At 38.2% G+C, this 16,434-nt stretch overlaps 2 protein-coding genes across 3 annotated transcripts in view; one reads left to right on the top strand and one right to left on the bottom strand.

The window, feature by feature from the left end:
- ANKAR (ankyrin and armadillo repeat containing) overlaps positions 1 to 16,434 on the bottom strand; it is a 47,289-nt gene that overhangs the window by 13,916 nt on the left and 16,939 nt on the right. Inside the window, exons 13-22 of the mRNA XM_077829372.1 lie at positions 16,027 to 16,195; positions 13,114 to 13,355; positions 12,766 to 12,919; positions 12,510 to 12,671; positions 9,245 to 9,351; positions 6,591 to 6,713; positions 4,413 to 4,571; positions 3,577 to 3,694; positions 2,584 to 2,693; positions 194 to 390 (exon numbers count right to left, since the gene is read on the bottom strand). Coding sequence (XP_077685498.1) covers positions 194 to 390; positions 2,584 to 2,693; positions 3,577 to 3,694; positions 4,413 to 4,571; positions 6,591 to 6,713; positions 9,245 to 9,351; positions 12,510 to 12,671; positions 12,766 to 12,919; positions 13,114 to 13,355; positions 16,027 to 16,195 — 1,541 coding nt within the window. The remainder of the gene's footprint in view (positions 1 to 193; positions 391 to 2,583; positions 2,694 to 3,576; positions 3,695 to 4,412; positions 4,572 to 6,590; positions 6,714 to 9,244; positions 9,352 to 12,509; positions 12,672 to 12,765; positions 12,920 to 13,113; positions 13,356 to 16,026; positions 16,196 to 16,434) is intronic.
- Positions 1 to 16,434, top strand: part of OSGEPL1 (O-sialoglycoprotein endopeptidase like 1) — a 52,578-nt gene that overhangs the window by 31,612 nt on the left and 4,532 nt on the right. For both annotated transcript variants that reach the window (XM_077829379.1, XM_077829380.1), the window contains exon 10: positions 3,425 to 3,477. In XM_077829379.1, the coding sequence (XP_077685505.1) occupies positions 3,425 to 3,477 (53 nt within the window). The remainder of the gene's footprint in view (positions 1 to 3,424; positions 3,478 to 16,434) is intronic.

Genomic DNA, 16,434 nt, shown 5'->3' with positions numbered 1-16,434 from the left:
AAGGCACTTGCATGAGCAAATATCTTTTTGCATGCACCAGTGGCTTAGTTGTATGCACATGCATTTTTTGCATACAAACCTCTGCTTCCATATTTGGAAAATTTATCCTTAAATATAAAATCATATAATTATTTCTATTTCATTTTTTAACTTCAGTAAACACACACCCATATAAATGTACAGCATATGGTACCTTAAAGAAGGCAGCCCCACTTGTCTTTGCCTTTGGAATTCTTTTACAAAGTCCTGGCTTATTTTTGCATCCCTGCTGAGGTTATTCATTAGACGTGTGAACTGCTTGGGTTTGTTCCTGCATTCCACTAATAGATGGCGATAAGCAGTGCGGTTAAATGTTAAGTATCCAAGAGCACCAGCTGAGGCTATACGAACCTAGAAGGAACAGAAATGTCCCTGATACTGATTTGAGGCTGATTCTAATTCTGATTTCAAAGATGTATTCTTCACATTAAATAAAGCAACTATATTATCAAAACGAGCAAGGATGCATGCTCACAGCTCTCAACCTGACAAAGAAGATAAATTTGGGTCTACCACTGGTAGCCTGACTTAAGCCAGCAGTTTATTCCATCACTGCTACAAGCCTGAACCAAGAACTTTGCATTGATTGTTATGTATTTGATTCCTTTAACCAATTTTAACTCTCACCTTTCTTTCTTTCTTTCTTTCTTTCTTTCTATGAATAAACCTTTAGATTTTAGAGATTGGCATCAGCATGCTTTTTGGGTAATATGTACATTATATATTGACCTGGTTGTGTGGCTGGTCCTTTGGGATCAGAAGAACCTTTTAGTTGACGAGAATAGTTGTAAAGAACCACTCACCTTTAAATCGAGTGTTTTCAGTGGTAATACAAGGACTGGAATGCCAGAGGAAACTGCTTTTATGACTTCTTGTTAGCCAAAAGAAACAGAAGTTTACTTCTGTTGCTGGTTTGGTATATCATAAGGGGAATAGCAACCAGTCTTGGGGTGTATCTGCCCTATTTCTCAGCAGTTCATCCTGAATTTGGCATCCTCAGCTGGGACCCACTGAGGCACGGTTACAATTATCTACAACTGATAGCCTGACTATTAAGAGAGAAGCCTTAGCTGTGCCAAGTGATCTTCGAAAGCGATTAGAACTCTTCTCCAGGCAAGATTCAACACTAAAGGGCTGCTCCTCCATCTGGGCTAGGTTTAGCTCGTGGTGTGAAGAACATAAAAAAAAATCCCAAGGATCCTGGTATCTCAGATATCCTGGACTTTCTTCAGGAAGGGGTAAACTATGGAATTCAGCCCAGCTCCACACCACACCAGGTGTCAGCAATAAGTAACCTCCTATTTTCTGGATCCTCTGTTTCCTTAACAGAGAACCCTCAAGAATCCAGGTTTCTTAGAGCAATCAGACTGGCTAAACTTGTGGTTAAACTATTTGTTCCCAAATGGGGACCTCCCCTAGGATTAAAAGTCCTAACCCCACACCCTTTTGAGCCATTGATATCAATATCTCTATTCTACCTATCCATCAAAATCTGTTTTTTGGTCACCATCACGTCTGCTAGATGAGGTTTTGAACTGGCAGCTCTATTCACATAGGAATTCCACTGCATGTTCTATGATGACAAGCTGGTGTGAAGAATACTGGAATTGTTCTTGCCTAAGGTGAATTCATTTTTCCATTCCTCACAGGAGATACTCTTCCCTTCATTCTGTCCAAAGCCACAGCATCTGAGAAAAAAACTCTGGCACACTTTAGATGTTCAAAAAGCATTAAAGAGCTCCAAATCAACAAGAAGCTAGGGCTCCTTTTTTATATCCTTTCATCCAAAGAACCAAAGGCTTAGGGTATCCAAGCTATTAGTAACTATATGGATCAAGCTATGTATCATAGAAGTATGCAAGACACCAGGTGATCCAGCATTAAGGCACGTGCCACAAGAGCTATGATGACTGTATAGGCAAAAAGTACTTATGCTTTTACTCTAGAAAACTGCAGGGCTGCAAAGTGGTCATAAGTTAACACCTTTATTAGATCCTATAAAATGGACTTTCTGTCCTTCACAGAGGCCTCCTGTGGCAGGGATGCTACAAGCAGTGATCTAGTAATAGCATTGCCATTTTGGGCAATTAAGTTAGGGGAGGGGGATGTCTTCCTTATCTCAATCTTTTTTCTTAATTCTCCTGACTTCTGTTCACTGCTGTCTACCTCACATACATCTCAGAATAGTGGTAGATACTGCTAGCAGAAAGGAAATTATCAGGTAAGAAATTTACCATTCATCATCAGGATTTAAGTATTTAACAAACATACACTGAAACCTTTGCGGGAAATCCTGGCCACCTGAAGTCAGTGGAAGTTTTGCCATTGATTTCAATGGGGCCAGGAACTTTGTCTTACACATTTATCTTATTTTTAATATGTTTTTGGTTGTTTAAGAGAGGTTTTATAAAATATTTCTACTAGTACATATAAAGCTAACATTCATTAGCTAATTGTGCAAACAGATTTAATTAATAAAGAAGAAAAATAAATTTAAAACCACAACATGAACATTTTATTTTGGGGAGATGGGAGAAATTTTACCTCTTCTTTATCTGAGTACAAATGATAACAAAGACGTTGGATAGTTCCTAGTTCAGTAATTGCTTCTGGAATACCTGCTCTTGTATGAGCCAGGCTAGCCAATAATTTCCCTACAAATTAATTAGACACTAGAATTACACATTATATAACGTCAAACATATTATCAGTTTGTTCACTTCTAGTCTCCTGCATAATCTTAATGAAATGCTTTGTTTTTTCAAAATGTGTTTAAATATTATCAGTGAAGTTGTCATACCCACAATCTTTTGTCTTCTGTCATTATTTCAACTGTGATAGTCTCAATATGTTTTTTATAACTATTGCATCTAAAATGTTGGATTTCTGCCTCCAAGAAATTTGCTTTTGTAAGAGGAATAATTTTAAAACACTGTAGCAGTATTTTATTAAATACATCTCCTTTATCATCTTTGGGCAAAATCTTGAAATCCTTCCTTAGTTTTTACTCATTCATTACCTAAGCAAAACTCTCATTGATGTCTATACGAATTTTGCCTGAGCAAGAATTGCATAAAAATGGAGGGCCAGATTATAAATCTACAGAAACAGATGAAGGACTGCATTGTGTCTCAGAGTCACAATTCAGTCCCCGGGTCCCACCTTTTTAGAGGGGGAAAGTAATCTGCTAAAGCTTTTTTCTGAATGTGGATTACTTCTCCCGCTACACTAGTTTAAGTATGCTAGGCAGACCATAGGGTGGCATGGGAGTGGGAGTAGAAGCCCTGCAGAGGCTGCTCCTCCCTTCCCCAGCAGTAACTCAAGATGTGGGTAGCCATTGCAGCAGACCAAAAGATGCCTTATGTCCTCTTACTCCTTTGTGCAGGCATTTTGGAAGAGCCAGTCTCCTGACCTGAGTCTGCCATCTAATACTACACAGTAAGTTTCAATATCTCATTTTGGAGAAACAACAGTATTTTAAGGACATGCTTAACTTTATATTACTATGAGTTTTTGCTCATCTTCTATAATTCTTACCAGTTAGAACAAGAGTAGCGGTCTTTTCAGAATTTAGTAGTTCAACTAAAATAGTAACCCCTCTTGCAGACAAAGTAACTTGGTCCACATCCACTATGACTTTGGCTAAAACAACAATCTGAAATCAAAAGCAGACCGTTTTTAAAAGATATGGATTGTTTAAGTAGGTTTCTTCCATTTCCTTTTTTCTTCACGTATTAATAAGAAAATCACTTATTGTGTATAGTGTTGTACGTTTACATGACACTTTCAACCCTATCACTTGCAATTTGGACCTTTGCCTATTGGCAGAAAAAGGCACAACCTTAGTATAGACATGTCAGTGCAATACAAGCAATTTTATCCATATAACTCATACATCTTCAGGTGTTACAGTCTTTTCCACTACTCTATACATCTGTTGGTTTGTTAAAATTATCTTGATACAATAGTTATTCTTTTCCTATGCTAAAATAAAAACATGTAGGGAAAAAAACATGCATTCCTTAATCAGACAGAATTCCCATTGATTTTTGTCTGAGTAAAGATACAGGATCAAGTCTATAGCCAACATTTTCTTCTACCATGAAAAACAGTCCCAAGTTCTGATTATTTTTGAAATAGTTCATGACTGGAGGCTTGCAGAGAAGATGAGGATCTTCAAAATCTGTAATGTAATTTACACATTTTATAAGTGTTACTATATTCGGCCATTTAAGCTCTTTGAAAAGGACTTTATATTAATATTTTTGTGTAAAAATCAGTTCTAATAACCATAACATTACACATAATACATCTTAAACTGGTAATGGGCCTATGTGTTTTGTGTGTTATGTGTAAAAGCCCTGTTCCTATACCTGAAACGCAGCCATTGCTTTATCTGTCTCAATTTCTGATCGCAGAAAAGGTTCAAATGTAGACATCGTAATTGCGCCGGTCTCCAATATCAGGAACTGTTGGACAGGATTGTTGTATGCAAAAAGGGCTAAAGCGTATCCAGCTCGTAAACAAATATCCTTAAACAAAAAAACAAAAAAACAAATACAAAACCCCACAGAAACATGCGAGCTCTGAAGTTTTCATACTATCTAAAAATTAAAAAATAAAATACTGTATTCTTTGATATGTTAAAATAGTTACCAACCCCATCCTCATATTTTTGTCTTTGTTTTTATTGATTTTCATATAAATACTGCAGGCCAAACCCTCAGAGACTAGATAACGATAAGAATGACGCTCACCACACTGACACTTCTCTTTAACCAAAAAACCCCAATCAAGAACACACAAAAAATCCCTCCTGAAACAAACAGACAGAACAAAAAAGGATATAAATACAATTGAAAAAAACAAACCCTATCCCGGCAGATTTTTATCCCAGAAAAGAAGAAGTGTCAGAGACTCCATACAGTCCACTAAGGACTTCACTATTGCTACTGAATGTACATGGAAGTATTTCAGACACTATAGTGAGGGGCAGCAGTATAAAACATAAGGTAGATGTTGTACAACACAAAGCTGTGTGATTCAGCTAGACTGTACAGCTGCAGATGTCTGTCTGTCCCCGAAGTGAGAAAGAACACATGCAGAGGCACCCATATAGCTGTCTAGCTTCCCTCACCGCAACTACCAGAAGCTGGAAGATACTGTTGGTAAGGTACTGAGCATGTGCTAAGCCTCCCCAAATCCACTTCAGAACACGTTTCTGTGGCTGACAGCTGAGAAGACTGGATGGATGGTGCAATGGAGCCCAACAGTGATCTTGCAGCTCACTGCTTTGAAATGGAAGTGAGAGTCTTGGAGCAAAGTAAAGGACCCTCAGCCTGAAGAAATCCCTCTCTCTCTGGTGATAGGGGCAAGAGGAATATGCACATACCCTGAATCCTGCTAACTCCCAACCAGTATAATTAACCTTGCTTTTTGTCCTGTGTTAATGTTATGGACCTGTTCCTGAGCTCCCTCTGCCCCCTGCAGTAACAATAGTAAAAAGTTTACTGATACCTGAATTGACATCCACAACTCCAATGAAGGGGAAAAGGAGAGTCAAGATCCATAAAGGGCAGCTTTGGGGGAAGGGCTCAGAGCTCAATGGCATGAGCTCTCTTCCCACCTTCTATTCACGGAGTGGGTGCAGATCCCCTCCAACATCCTTTCACACCAGGCACAATTGTCCTCAGGAATTATTAGCACTTCCAGAGGATGCGTGCATGATGTAAAGGACTTCCAAGTCACTTACACATATTCTGGGTTTAAGGTTTGACCCTGTTTCCAGTAGTCAGTAGCTTCTTCCTAAATTGAGGATCTTGTGGTCCTGAATTTAGTGTGTGCCTTGATTCTGAACAATATATTAGTCTTGAAATTGTGATAGCATTTATACCATTAACCCTGCTGCAACTGTACTTAAGCTTTATACAGGGTAAAACAGATTTATTTAGGGTTTGGACCTCACTGGGAGCTGGGCATCTGAGTGTTGGAGACAGGAACATTTCTTAAGCTGTTTTCAGTTTATCCTGCAGCTTTTGAGGGATGTAGTTCAGACCTGGGGATGTGTTTGTAGCAGGCTAGCGTGTCTGGCTCAAACAAGGCAGGGTTCTGAAGTCCCAAGCTGCCAGGGAAAATGGGTTCAGAGGTAGTCTCAGCACACCAGTTGGCAGTCCCAAAGGGGTTTCTGTGATCCAACCTGTCACAGTCTTCTCTCTAGGATTCTCTCAGGGACACACACTGTGCTGGACCAGGCTATGTCTGCAGCTTCCTTCTTCATATGCCTTTGTTTTGGGTGGGGACTGCTATAAATGAGCTTAACTGTTTCTTACAGCTGTCAAATTAAGAACAGCTGTTACACCCACCAGCTTCAATAAGGTTTAACCCAACCCATAAGAGTATTAAAAAAATAGTTATATTAAAAGGACATACTTTTGATATTTGTGTCTGACATGTGAAGTTGGATCTACTGTATTTGGCTTATGGTGACACTATGACATTAATATAGAATATTTTTTCGTAAATTAATACTGCTACTTTATCAAGTACAGTACCTTATCAGGTGCATTAAGAAGTTCAAGAACATCACTATAAACGAAACCTTCCTCCTCTTGTAACACAGTCTGTAAATTACTGTTCCTTAAAACAATGCAAGCCAAGGAATATGCAACTTCAACCTAAATATATATTTTTAAGAAAAATACAGATATTATATACTTACACTTTGCAGAACAAATTCATGGCATATTTTATTTAATAAGCAGAAAATCAGTTTATACTAGAAAACTAAGTATGTAGGAAAACTCACTTCAACAAAATATAATTGAGGCCAAGACTTAGTAGGTCTCCCAAAAAAAAAAAAGGATTCAATATTTATATGGATAATGGAAACATCCACAGTTACATTAGACAAAATTTACAAAATATATTATTTATAATATATAAATATGTAATATATAAATATATAAATATATTATTAAACCTTCATGGCATAAGCCAGCACTGAATTAAAGGTGTTAAGAAAAAACTTCCTGTACGGTCAGGTTACTTTTTAATTGCCCTCTTCAGAGGTTCTTGCATCTTCCTTTAAAGCATATTGGTCAGTGCTAGAGATTGGATACTGGACTAGATAGACCTCTGGTCTGAACCATGTTAGGATGTAGATATTCAGGCCTGTCTGTAAAGGCCTATACTCTAAGAATTTAGGTGTATTCTTATCACTTGGCTAGTGATAGAGGTATAAAAGAAAGAATTAAAATCACTGTCTGCTGGTGTAAGGGCCTTCTCTTACTGTGACAGTCTGAGGCCCTGTTCTTAGGCTAAGGCCTTTGGCTAAGCAGCAGAGGCAGCCATAAACTGGGAAGCGAATGGTCACATCCTCACACTCCAAACTAGTCACACTGAAATAAGGTGCTATTCGGCTGTTAGGAATACAATCCTGTCCTGATAGTTCCTATCACCTGCAGAGAAAGGGAAGTGCCTAGAAAATGTAAAAGGAAACTTAGTTTGATAGCATCCTGTCTGGCAAGAACTCACTTATCAATAGCTGGGATGTGAAATCCTCACTTCTGTATTGTCTTGTCATTATAGTTCCCACTTTGCTGTTGTTTGTCTGTATAATCTCTGTCTGGTTTTGTGATTGTTCCTGTCTGCTGTATAATTAATTTTGCTGGGTGTAAACTAATTAAGGTGGTGGGATATAATTGGTTACATAATCATGTTACAATATGTTAGGATTGGTTAGTTAAATTTCAGGAAAATGATTGGTTAAGGTATAGCTAAGCAGAACTCAAGTTTTAGTATATAATCTGTAGTCAATGAGGAAGTGACTGGGTGTGGGTGTGGGTGTGGGTGGGCATGTGAGTGTGTGTGATGGGAACAGGGAATGGGGGTAAGAAAATTGGAATCATGTTTTGCTAAAGTGGGAGATGGGAACAGGGAATGGGGATAAGAAAATTGGAATCATGTTTTGCTAAAGGGGGAAATGGGAACAGGGAATGGGAGTAAGGAAGTTGGAATCATGTTTGGCTAAGGGTAGGAATGGGAACAGGGACACAGGTGTAAGGCTCTGTGGTGTCAGAGCTGGGAAGGAGGATACTAAGGAAGGAAACTGGAATCATGCTTGCTGGAAGTTCACCCCAATAAACATCGAATTGTTTGCACCTTTGGACTTCGGGTATTGTTGCTCTCTGTTCATGCGAGAAGGACCAGGGAAGTAAGTGGGTGAAGGAATAAGCCCCCTAACAAACCAGTATGTGAATTCCTGTGTTCCTGATCTCAGATCATAATCATCTTGTGCCTTGAAGTAAGAACTGATTGCTCTTGTAATTTATATACCATAAGCAAATGGTATTTTGTCCATTACACTAAAAGGTCTTTGGTTAATTGGTTTATTTATGTAGTTTAAATTATACCTATACTTCAGGATTAGAGAGACAAAATGACCCACTTGTAAGTCTTGTTCTTTGAAGATAGCAGAAACACTCACATGCAGGGCCATGCTTCTGTATGACCAGATTCATATGTTTTTCAGCCAATCCTCACTGCAGATTTAATGTCTTAAAAGATAACTTTAAAGCATTCTGAGCCTGGTCATTCAAAGCTTTGTCATATTCTAAGGAATGAAGACTCCAGAATTGTGGATATCTTATAATTCTACTTACTGCACCCTTAGAGAAGCAAAGTATTCATGTGATCTCATAGGACCAGCATATAGCAGGTAGGTTTGGTCCCATATGCCTCACTGTGCACTGAAGATGTGCCAGCATATCAAACTGTCATATGTTACTCCCTGCATAAAAAACACACTCAAAAGGGACGTTATGAATTAGCACAGGGAAGTCCAATATTTATGAGCAGTTAGTTCATCTAGAAAAAACAACTTACTCAAGAGAAATCCACAAGGGAAAAACAGAATCCTTACAGCACATCTTTGAAGTTTTAAATTACTTTTGTGATTGCCTTCATACACTTAAAAATAAGGGACAGTAGTTTTTTAGGCATGGTTTGCAATTATTCCTCAGTAGCTGGCATTTGAAGTGTCTTGTTAAGGAGGGATATTATTTATTTAGTTTTGTTTTCTCATGCTCTAAGCTGCAAAATGAGATGGCAAGAAGCGTTCTCAGAAAGTTCAATTCTGAATATTTTTCAGCCACAGAACATGCGCACACATACACCCCTGCCCCCTCACAACACCATTATTCCACACCTTTATCTGAAGAGAATTATGATTTTTAAGCAGGTGAACCAGTATTGGTAAGGCCTGTTCCTCCACTATGTTTTCCTGGCTGACTGGATTATTTGTATGAGCCACGCCTGTAAGAGTCCACATGTCAGATGTATCCCGTGTAAGACATTTGTGCAAGAGAAAAACAGAAAGCATAAAGAAAAATTGTCCACTTTATACCTAATTGTTGCAGATTATGTAATAACAAGAGTACTATATTCTTTTCACTTGAAATAACTAAGTATTAGAGCTGATCCAGGTGTTTTACATTTATGTACAAGGACCGTGTGTACATAAAGGTATGCCTGGCTTCTGTTGCTGACAGCTCCCTAGAAAAAGATATATGGAGGAAAGGAAGGTGAGCATGGAGTAAATTCAAAGAAGCCCAGCAGATGGTGAATTTTCATTAATATGTTTCCAAACATTAAGTCTTGGAGACTGTAATAAGCACTAATTATCCCAAAGATTGGCTTCCTGAGGATATTTCTAGTTATAGAGAAACTGGAGAACCACTTTGCCAAAAAAGTCCATCCTACACTAAATAATAGTCCTGACTAAATCTAAGTAATGATTTCCAAATACATGCACAGACATTTAAAATTCCAGAGACTTGACTAAAAGTTGCCTTAGGTGTCACTTTTGCTCTTTGCGATTGAACATAAACATCTTCTAGAATGGGTACCTCTGCTTCCTTGTAACCGGGTACAATGCACTTGACTATTTCAGATTCACCATTTAGTATGGTTTATCCAGCTGATCTAGCCTCATATGTCAAGAAGAGACAGGACAGAGAGCTTATTTTAGGAGGACAAATACATTTTGCCAAACCTGAAGACTCATTTCAAATCTGTTCTAAAAACATGTTATTCTTGGGATGAATGTAGATTGGGGGAAAGGAAATTATCTGATTTGGTTTACATTAAATTTCAAGAAAATCATAGTAATGAATTTGGGATTTAAATACTGGACTACCTTATTTTTTATGAGACACCAAAAAGAGTTTAGACAAGAAGGTTTCGAGAGCTTGTTAACTTTCCTGCTGTACATGATGAAAACAAAAATGTCCTCTTCAGCAGGGTTTGAAGTTGGGGAGGAATGCTGGTACTCTCCAAACAAGTAGTAGATGCAACATTCACACTTCCAGCATCTACCCCGTTAGTCACATCCACTTTCTCATGACTCTCTCATAGAAATAGTATTAGAATGTGAATCACGTGATTTTCTACGGTTGGCAGGTCAATCATCCAGCATGACAATTAAATTTGTAGACATATAATACATTGCTGTAAAAAACATTTTGCTTTAAAGGAAAACTGCCACACACAAAAACAAAACCCAAGTGCGGTTTTGTGCCTTTTTTTCTTCTTTATGATATACAAAAAAAGTCCTGAAAGGGAGGCAATTCCTGTGGAAAAAAAGTATTTTTCCCTTTTTGCTTTTTACTTAGAAATTCAGGTTTTGTGTACCTCAGAAACTTCTATGGATGTTTGAGAACTAGTAGGTTTTTACATCAGAGCAATTGTACAAGTAAAACTTGAGTAACTGAAATAGGAAGTGATTTTTATTTAAACTTTTTAAGGCACTGGTTTTTGGGTTGGGGCTTCTTTTTTTTTTTTTTTTGTTAACACCAATTTAAATATGGAAGAAAATATGCCATTACTAAGGATTCAACACCTTCATTTACGGGCTGTGAAAGCACTCAATGCACATATTTAGGTCATCAAAGTCTTCCAACAAAAACAGGCATGACAAGACTTGACATTTCTGATATTTTGAGGATGAAAACAAGAAAAAAAAACTTTCAGGCCTTTTTTATACACCATAAGGAAATAAGCTGGCATACAATTAATATTTTTTATTTTTAAAATACCCCCAAGTCAGATTGCAGTCCCAAAAGAGTTTACATTCTTAATTTTTAGATGTGGCACAACAAATAAGGGTAATAAAAAACCAGCCAGCCAGGATATGACAAGAATTACAAAAACCGGAACTCATGGATAGCCAGAGAACAAGACCAGCAGCTAAAATATTTCACGTTGTAAAGTTCATGTACATACTCATCAAGGAGTAACCAGCTCCATGTACTAGAACCTTTCTATATGAAATTCACGAGACAATGCAGCACACACATTTTCTTCCTTTCACTGGGCTGACTGTTATCAGTGCCTTCTTTAGCGCATGATCAGCCTGTATTTTAAAACCCATGGCAACAAGTCTCGGAGCCCAGGTCTATACATTCTGGCTCACAGGGCTCATGCTACACTATTACAAACAAAAGTGGAGACATTCGGGCTCAGGCTGGAGCTGGGGGGCAGGTTTCAGTGCCACAATGTCTACTCTGCTGTTTTTAGCATTTTAGCATGAGCCCAAGTCTTTAGAAGTGGACTCAGAGACTCGCTGCCATGGATTTTAAAAACTGCAATGTAGATGTACTCCAAGTCTTGTCATGGCACTGCTTGCCAGACTCAGCAATGGCCTACTTGTTAAGCCATTCCATCACCCAGTCATAGACCAAGGTACTCTGAATCTCACAGAATTCAGCTGAACTAACTCCCCTGATGATCCCCAGGACCCAGACAGCTGGCAGCAGCATGCTCATAAGAAGCTTCTTCTGAAACATACTGATAGAGAAGCCAATTATGGGATAATAACAATGCTAGAAAAGTAGCTGATGCTGACAAAATAACCACAGATTAAAACAATGGTTTGTGCAGGGAAATTTCTATAGTAAAGTGCCTACTGGAAATCTTTATCCCAGACAGTAGATCAGAAAGTACAACTAAGTAGTGGCACTGGGGGATTGGAGTGAGAAAATTATTTTCACTGTTGGGCTGCTACACCAAAACTATTTGTCTACATTGGCACTGCAGTGGTGGAAATTGGTAAGGTGAAGGACCACATAGTGTTTAGCTGTGGCATTTTAATTACCATCACTGAAAGCAATTTGGTGTGTGACATTTCATAGGCATGCTAGGGGCTCCAAACAGTGGTTACCATGACAAAATTATGTAATTTACACAAAGGTTTAATGTCTGAATAAAGTAAGAATTTTGTTCTTGGCAAATTATTTTTCTTTATATTGAAAAGTTATATTTCAATTATACACTAATATTAATACTAAATAAAATATTTTCTTCTTTCATTGATATTGTTTCAAACTGGTTTGCATTTTTCCCATTCAAACCACTTAAGATTTGTTTGTTTCTTTTTTAAAAAAACACCTTAAAACATAAGAAATTCTACAAACCAACACAAATGGTCCCCAGGGCTCTGATGACACTCAGGAGTGTGCCCTCTGCTATCTTTGCGCTTCTCAACAATCGAACCAAAGGGCCAATTCCATTCCCTTCACATATTTGATTTTGATGAAGTTTGCTATCTTTGCTAAGAGCTATGACTGCTTCACCTCCTTCCAAAACAAAGCAAAAATGTACGTTTAAAAATCTCCAATAAACTGTCCAATATTTTCCAAATTTATGCAAAACAAACAAACAAAATCTTACCAACATACTGCATTTTATCAGATGGTGACAAAAGCATATCAATAATAAAGTTGTACCCAATCTGTTCTGCCATTAACTTTTGCTGCTTCAGTGTTTGTCCTGCCAGTGCCCACAAAGTTATAGCACCTTGTTCCTTAACGGTCAAGTGAAATGCCTGAAAGTTTGAAAAAAGCAAAGTTTTTCCTTCACTAGCAGAATTTTAAGCCTTACACATTTAAAAAATGATGTATTCCATGATATTAAGGGTTTTCCAATTATTCCAAGTAATTCAGCCTATTTTACGCTTTTTTCTAATGAACAGATTGATTTAAGATTTGAGAAAAATAAAAATGCAAAATGAATTCTTGCCTTCAAGAGCTTTAAAAGATATTTTGTTGCTGATTTTGCCAGAAACTGTTTCTGTATACAAGAGTTGTTATCCGATAGTGCTTCTATAGCCATAGCACCTTTCACCTGCACACTGATTTTCCTTCCACGGAGAAGTTCAACCAGAGGACCAATTGCATCTGCATTTGCAATAGCATCCTGCATCTTCTCATTCCCCCGAGCAAGTTCTGCAAGAGCTGCTGAAGATACAGCCTGTAGTACATCTTTAAATACATAAAGTATTAGTCAAACAGTGATAAGAATCAACAAAATTCTCTCTTTTTTCCTTAGAAGGTTTTATTTCAGACTAGTAGTAATTGTATTTCAGAGAGATGTTAGGGCTAATACACTTGTAGTGTACTGATACGGATAGCTAAAATGCTGACTAAACATTTAGTCATTTCTGACTTCTGGATATTCTTCAAATTTAAATCATAAGGCTATAGATGGTCAGATGCCCCAAAAATGTGATCCACACCACTAATGTGACCTTGCGAACTTTAATGTAGGCTAAACTAGGTGGTTGCACAAGGCAGTACTACTTGATTTCATGGAAACCTTGCAAGAAGAAAATATTTTTACAGGTCAAGAACATGGGAGAACACTTCTTATAAGCTTTTTGCAGATAAATTATTAACTTTAATGTTGCCTTAATATTGTATTATCACCCATGTCTAAACTGTACATATAGGAATTGTTCTCATATGCCTTGGGTTGTTATAAATGAAAACCAAAGTATGAAAAAGAAAAAAATAGTGAGCAAAATTCTACACCAATGCAACTCCACTCAAAACTGCGTACAGATGTGGTCCCCTCATCTCAAAAAAGATATACGGGCATTAGAAAAGGTTCAGAAAAGGGCAACTAAAATGATTAGGGGTTTGGAATGGGTCCCATATGAGGAAAAATTAAAGAGGCTAGGGCTTTTCAGCTTGGAAAAGAGAAGACTAAGGGGGATATGATAGAGGTATATAAAATCATGAGTGGTGTGGAGAAAGTGAATCAGGAAAAGTTATTTACTTGTTCCCATAATATAAGAACTAGGGGCCACCAAATGAAATTAATGGGTAGCAGGTTTAAAACAAATAAAAGGAAGTTCTTCTTCACTCAGCGCACAGTCAACCTGTGGAACTCCTTGCCTGAGGAGGTTGTGAAGGCTAGGACTATAATAGGGTTTAAAAGAGAATTGGATAAATTCATGGAGCTTAAGTCCATTAATGGCTATTAGCCAGGATGGGTAAGGAATGGTGTCCCTAGCCTCTGTTTGTCAGAGGGTGGAGATGGATGGCAGGAGAGAGATCACAAGAATTACCTGTTAGGTTCACTCCTTCTGGGGCACCTGGCATCGGTAGACAGGATACTGGGCTGGATGGACCTTTGGTCTGACCCAGTATGGCCATTCTTATGTTCTTATGTTCTTAAATCAATTAAGTTGCACAGGGTAGAATTGAGCACAGAATTTTCCCTGCCAGTCTACCTTCCTATGTCTTTTTATTTCAGAGTCTGTAAATTATTCTGTATTAAAGCCTGATTTGTAAACAAATTTACCAGTCTGAAGGCAATTTTAAAGTAACTTGCATAGAAATATTGTGAAAAAGTAGTCTAAGTAGCAAAACATTAACATGGGCAACAAGGGCCTGATTCAAAGCCCACTGAAGTCAGTTGGATTTTTTCAACTGACTCCAGTGGCTTTGGATCAGGCCCTACACAATAAAGCAAAAACAGTTACTCCTGGGGGAATTCTGCACCACTGCGCACTTGCATAATTAATGAGTTGTGCATATTTTTATTTTTTGGAGCAGAAAAAAGCTTCTGCCAGAAAGTTGCTGCAGTTCCGCCTTTTGCCCACCAGAGGGCACTATGACACTAGAACAAAGCAGCCTCAGGAGAAAATAACTTTGGCTGGAAAGTTACTGCAGTTCTGCCTTTTGCCCACCTGAGGGCGCTGTGCTGATAGACCAGAGCAGCAGCTCTGGGCCAGCTAGGAAAGAGAAAGAGCCTGCCTTCTTCACAGTGCCTGGCCTTTCGGGCCAGGTCAGGAGACAAAGGCTATGGGGAGACAGACAGTATGGGGCTGCTGTGGGGTCAGATAGGGGCTGATAAGGGCTAGTGAGGGAGGACAGAGTGGGGCAGGGGCTGAATGGGAGTGGAGGCACAGGGGCATATGGTGACGGAGAAGGGAGTGGCAGAGCCACATGGGGATGGGAGGAGTGGGTGTCTGAGTGGAGATGGAAAGACACATGTGGACAGGGGGTGCAAGGACACATGGGGACGAGGACAGATGTGCCTAACTGAATGGGAGAGGCTAGGGTTAAGACAGGGTCTGCATGGGGGAATCCCTAACAATCCCTCCCCACCCATCCCCAAAAAATCTGTTCCATACTTATCCCACCCATACCCAACAACCCTCCAAGTTCACATCCAGGCTCCTTCCCAGGAATTACTTCCCTCTCCCTCAGCTCCCCTGTTACCCCTGACTCCCACAAGGCTTTGCACTGCTTCTGAGAGGTGCGGGAAATATGGTTCTGCATTGTAGTTTAAATGAATTATTACTCAGAGTTCTGTATTAATATGCCTACTAAGTAATCTATTTGTCAAAAAACATTTCCTGAATCTTTTTTGTTGTCTGTATTGTTACAGACATACTTGCTGACAGGTATTTTGAAATAAATGACCAATAATAACTGAAACTGGTGTGATTAGATTATGTTATTTTGACAAATAAAACATGCAGAATTTTGCAGAATTTGAAAATATTGTGTGCAGAATTTTTTGTTGCAGAATTCGCCCAGGAGTATATAATAATACTCAAACCATTACTAATATGGAGAGTTTCCTTTTTTTCAAATGTCTACAGTAAGAATATTAAATGAACATGTAAAACTAAAAGTTTACCTGATTGTGAAGTTAGAAACTCAACAAGTGCTGGAATACCCTGATGTTCCTCCACTGTGCTTTGATTGAGTTTGTTCTGAATGCATAACACCCGGATACAATTTATTACATTAACTAACAAATCCTGTAATTTAATTTTCAAAAGATTTACCAAAGGAGGGATTCCACCCTAAAGAAGGAAAATAGCATATGGTCGTAATATGGAACAATCCCAAAGAAAGAGCCATTGCAACTACATTCCATGTGCTTCACAGTATATATATATATAAATGAATGGAACAAAAGATGTCAAATAGGTTTAATCAACTATGAAAATTACCTCATATTGGAAAAGCAGAGGATTTTTTAAAAAATTCAGTCCTTTAAGAAAAGTAAAAAACGTGAACATAACTAACAGTTCCTGAATTA

Source organism: Eretmochelys imbricata, chromosome 11, assembly GCF_965152235.1.
Source record: "Eretmochelys imbricata isolate rEreImb1 chromosome 11, rEreImb1.hap1, whole genome shotgun sequence".
Classification (NCBI taxonomy): domain Eukaryota; kingdom Metazoa; phylum Chordata; order Testudines; family Cheloniidae; genus Eretmochelys; species Eretmochelys imbricata.
Note: the sequence above shows the minus strand (reverse complement) of the source record. Positions and strands in the feature narration are given on the sequence as shown.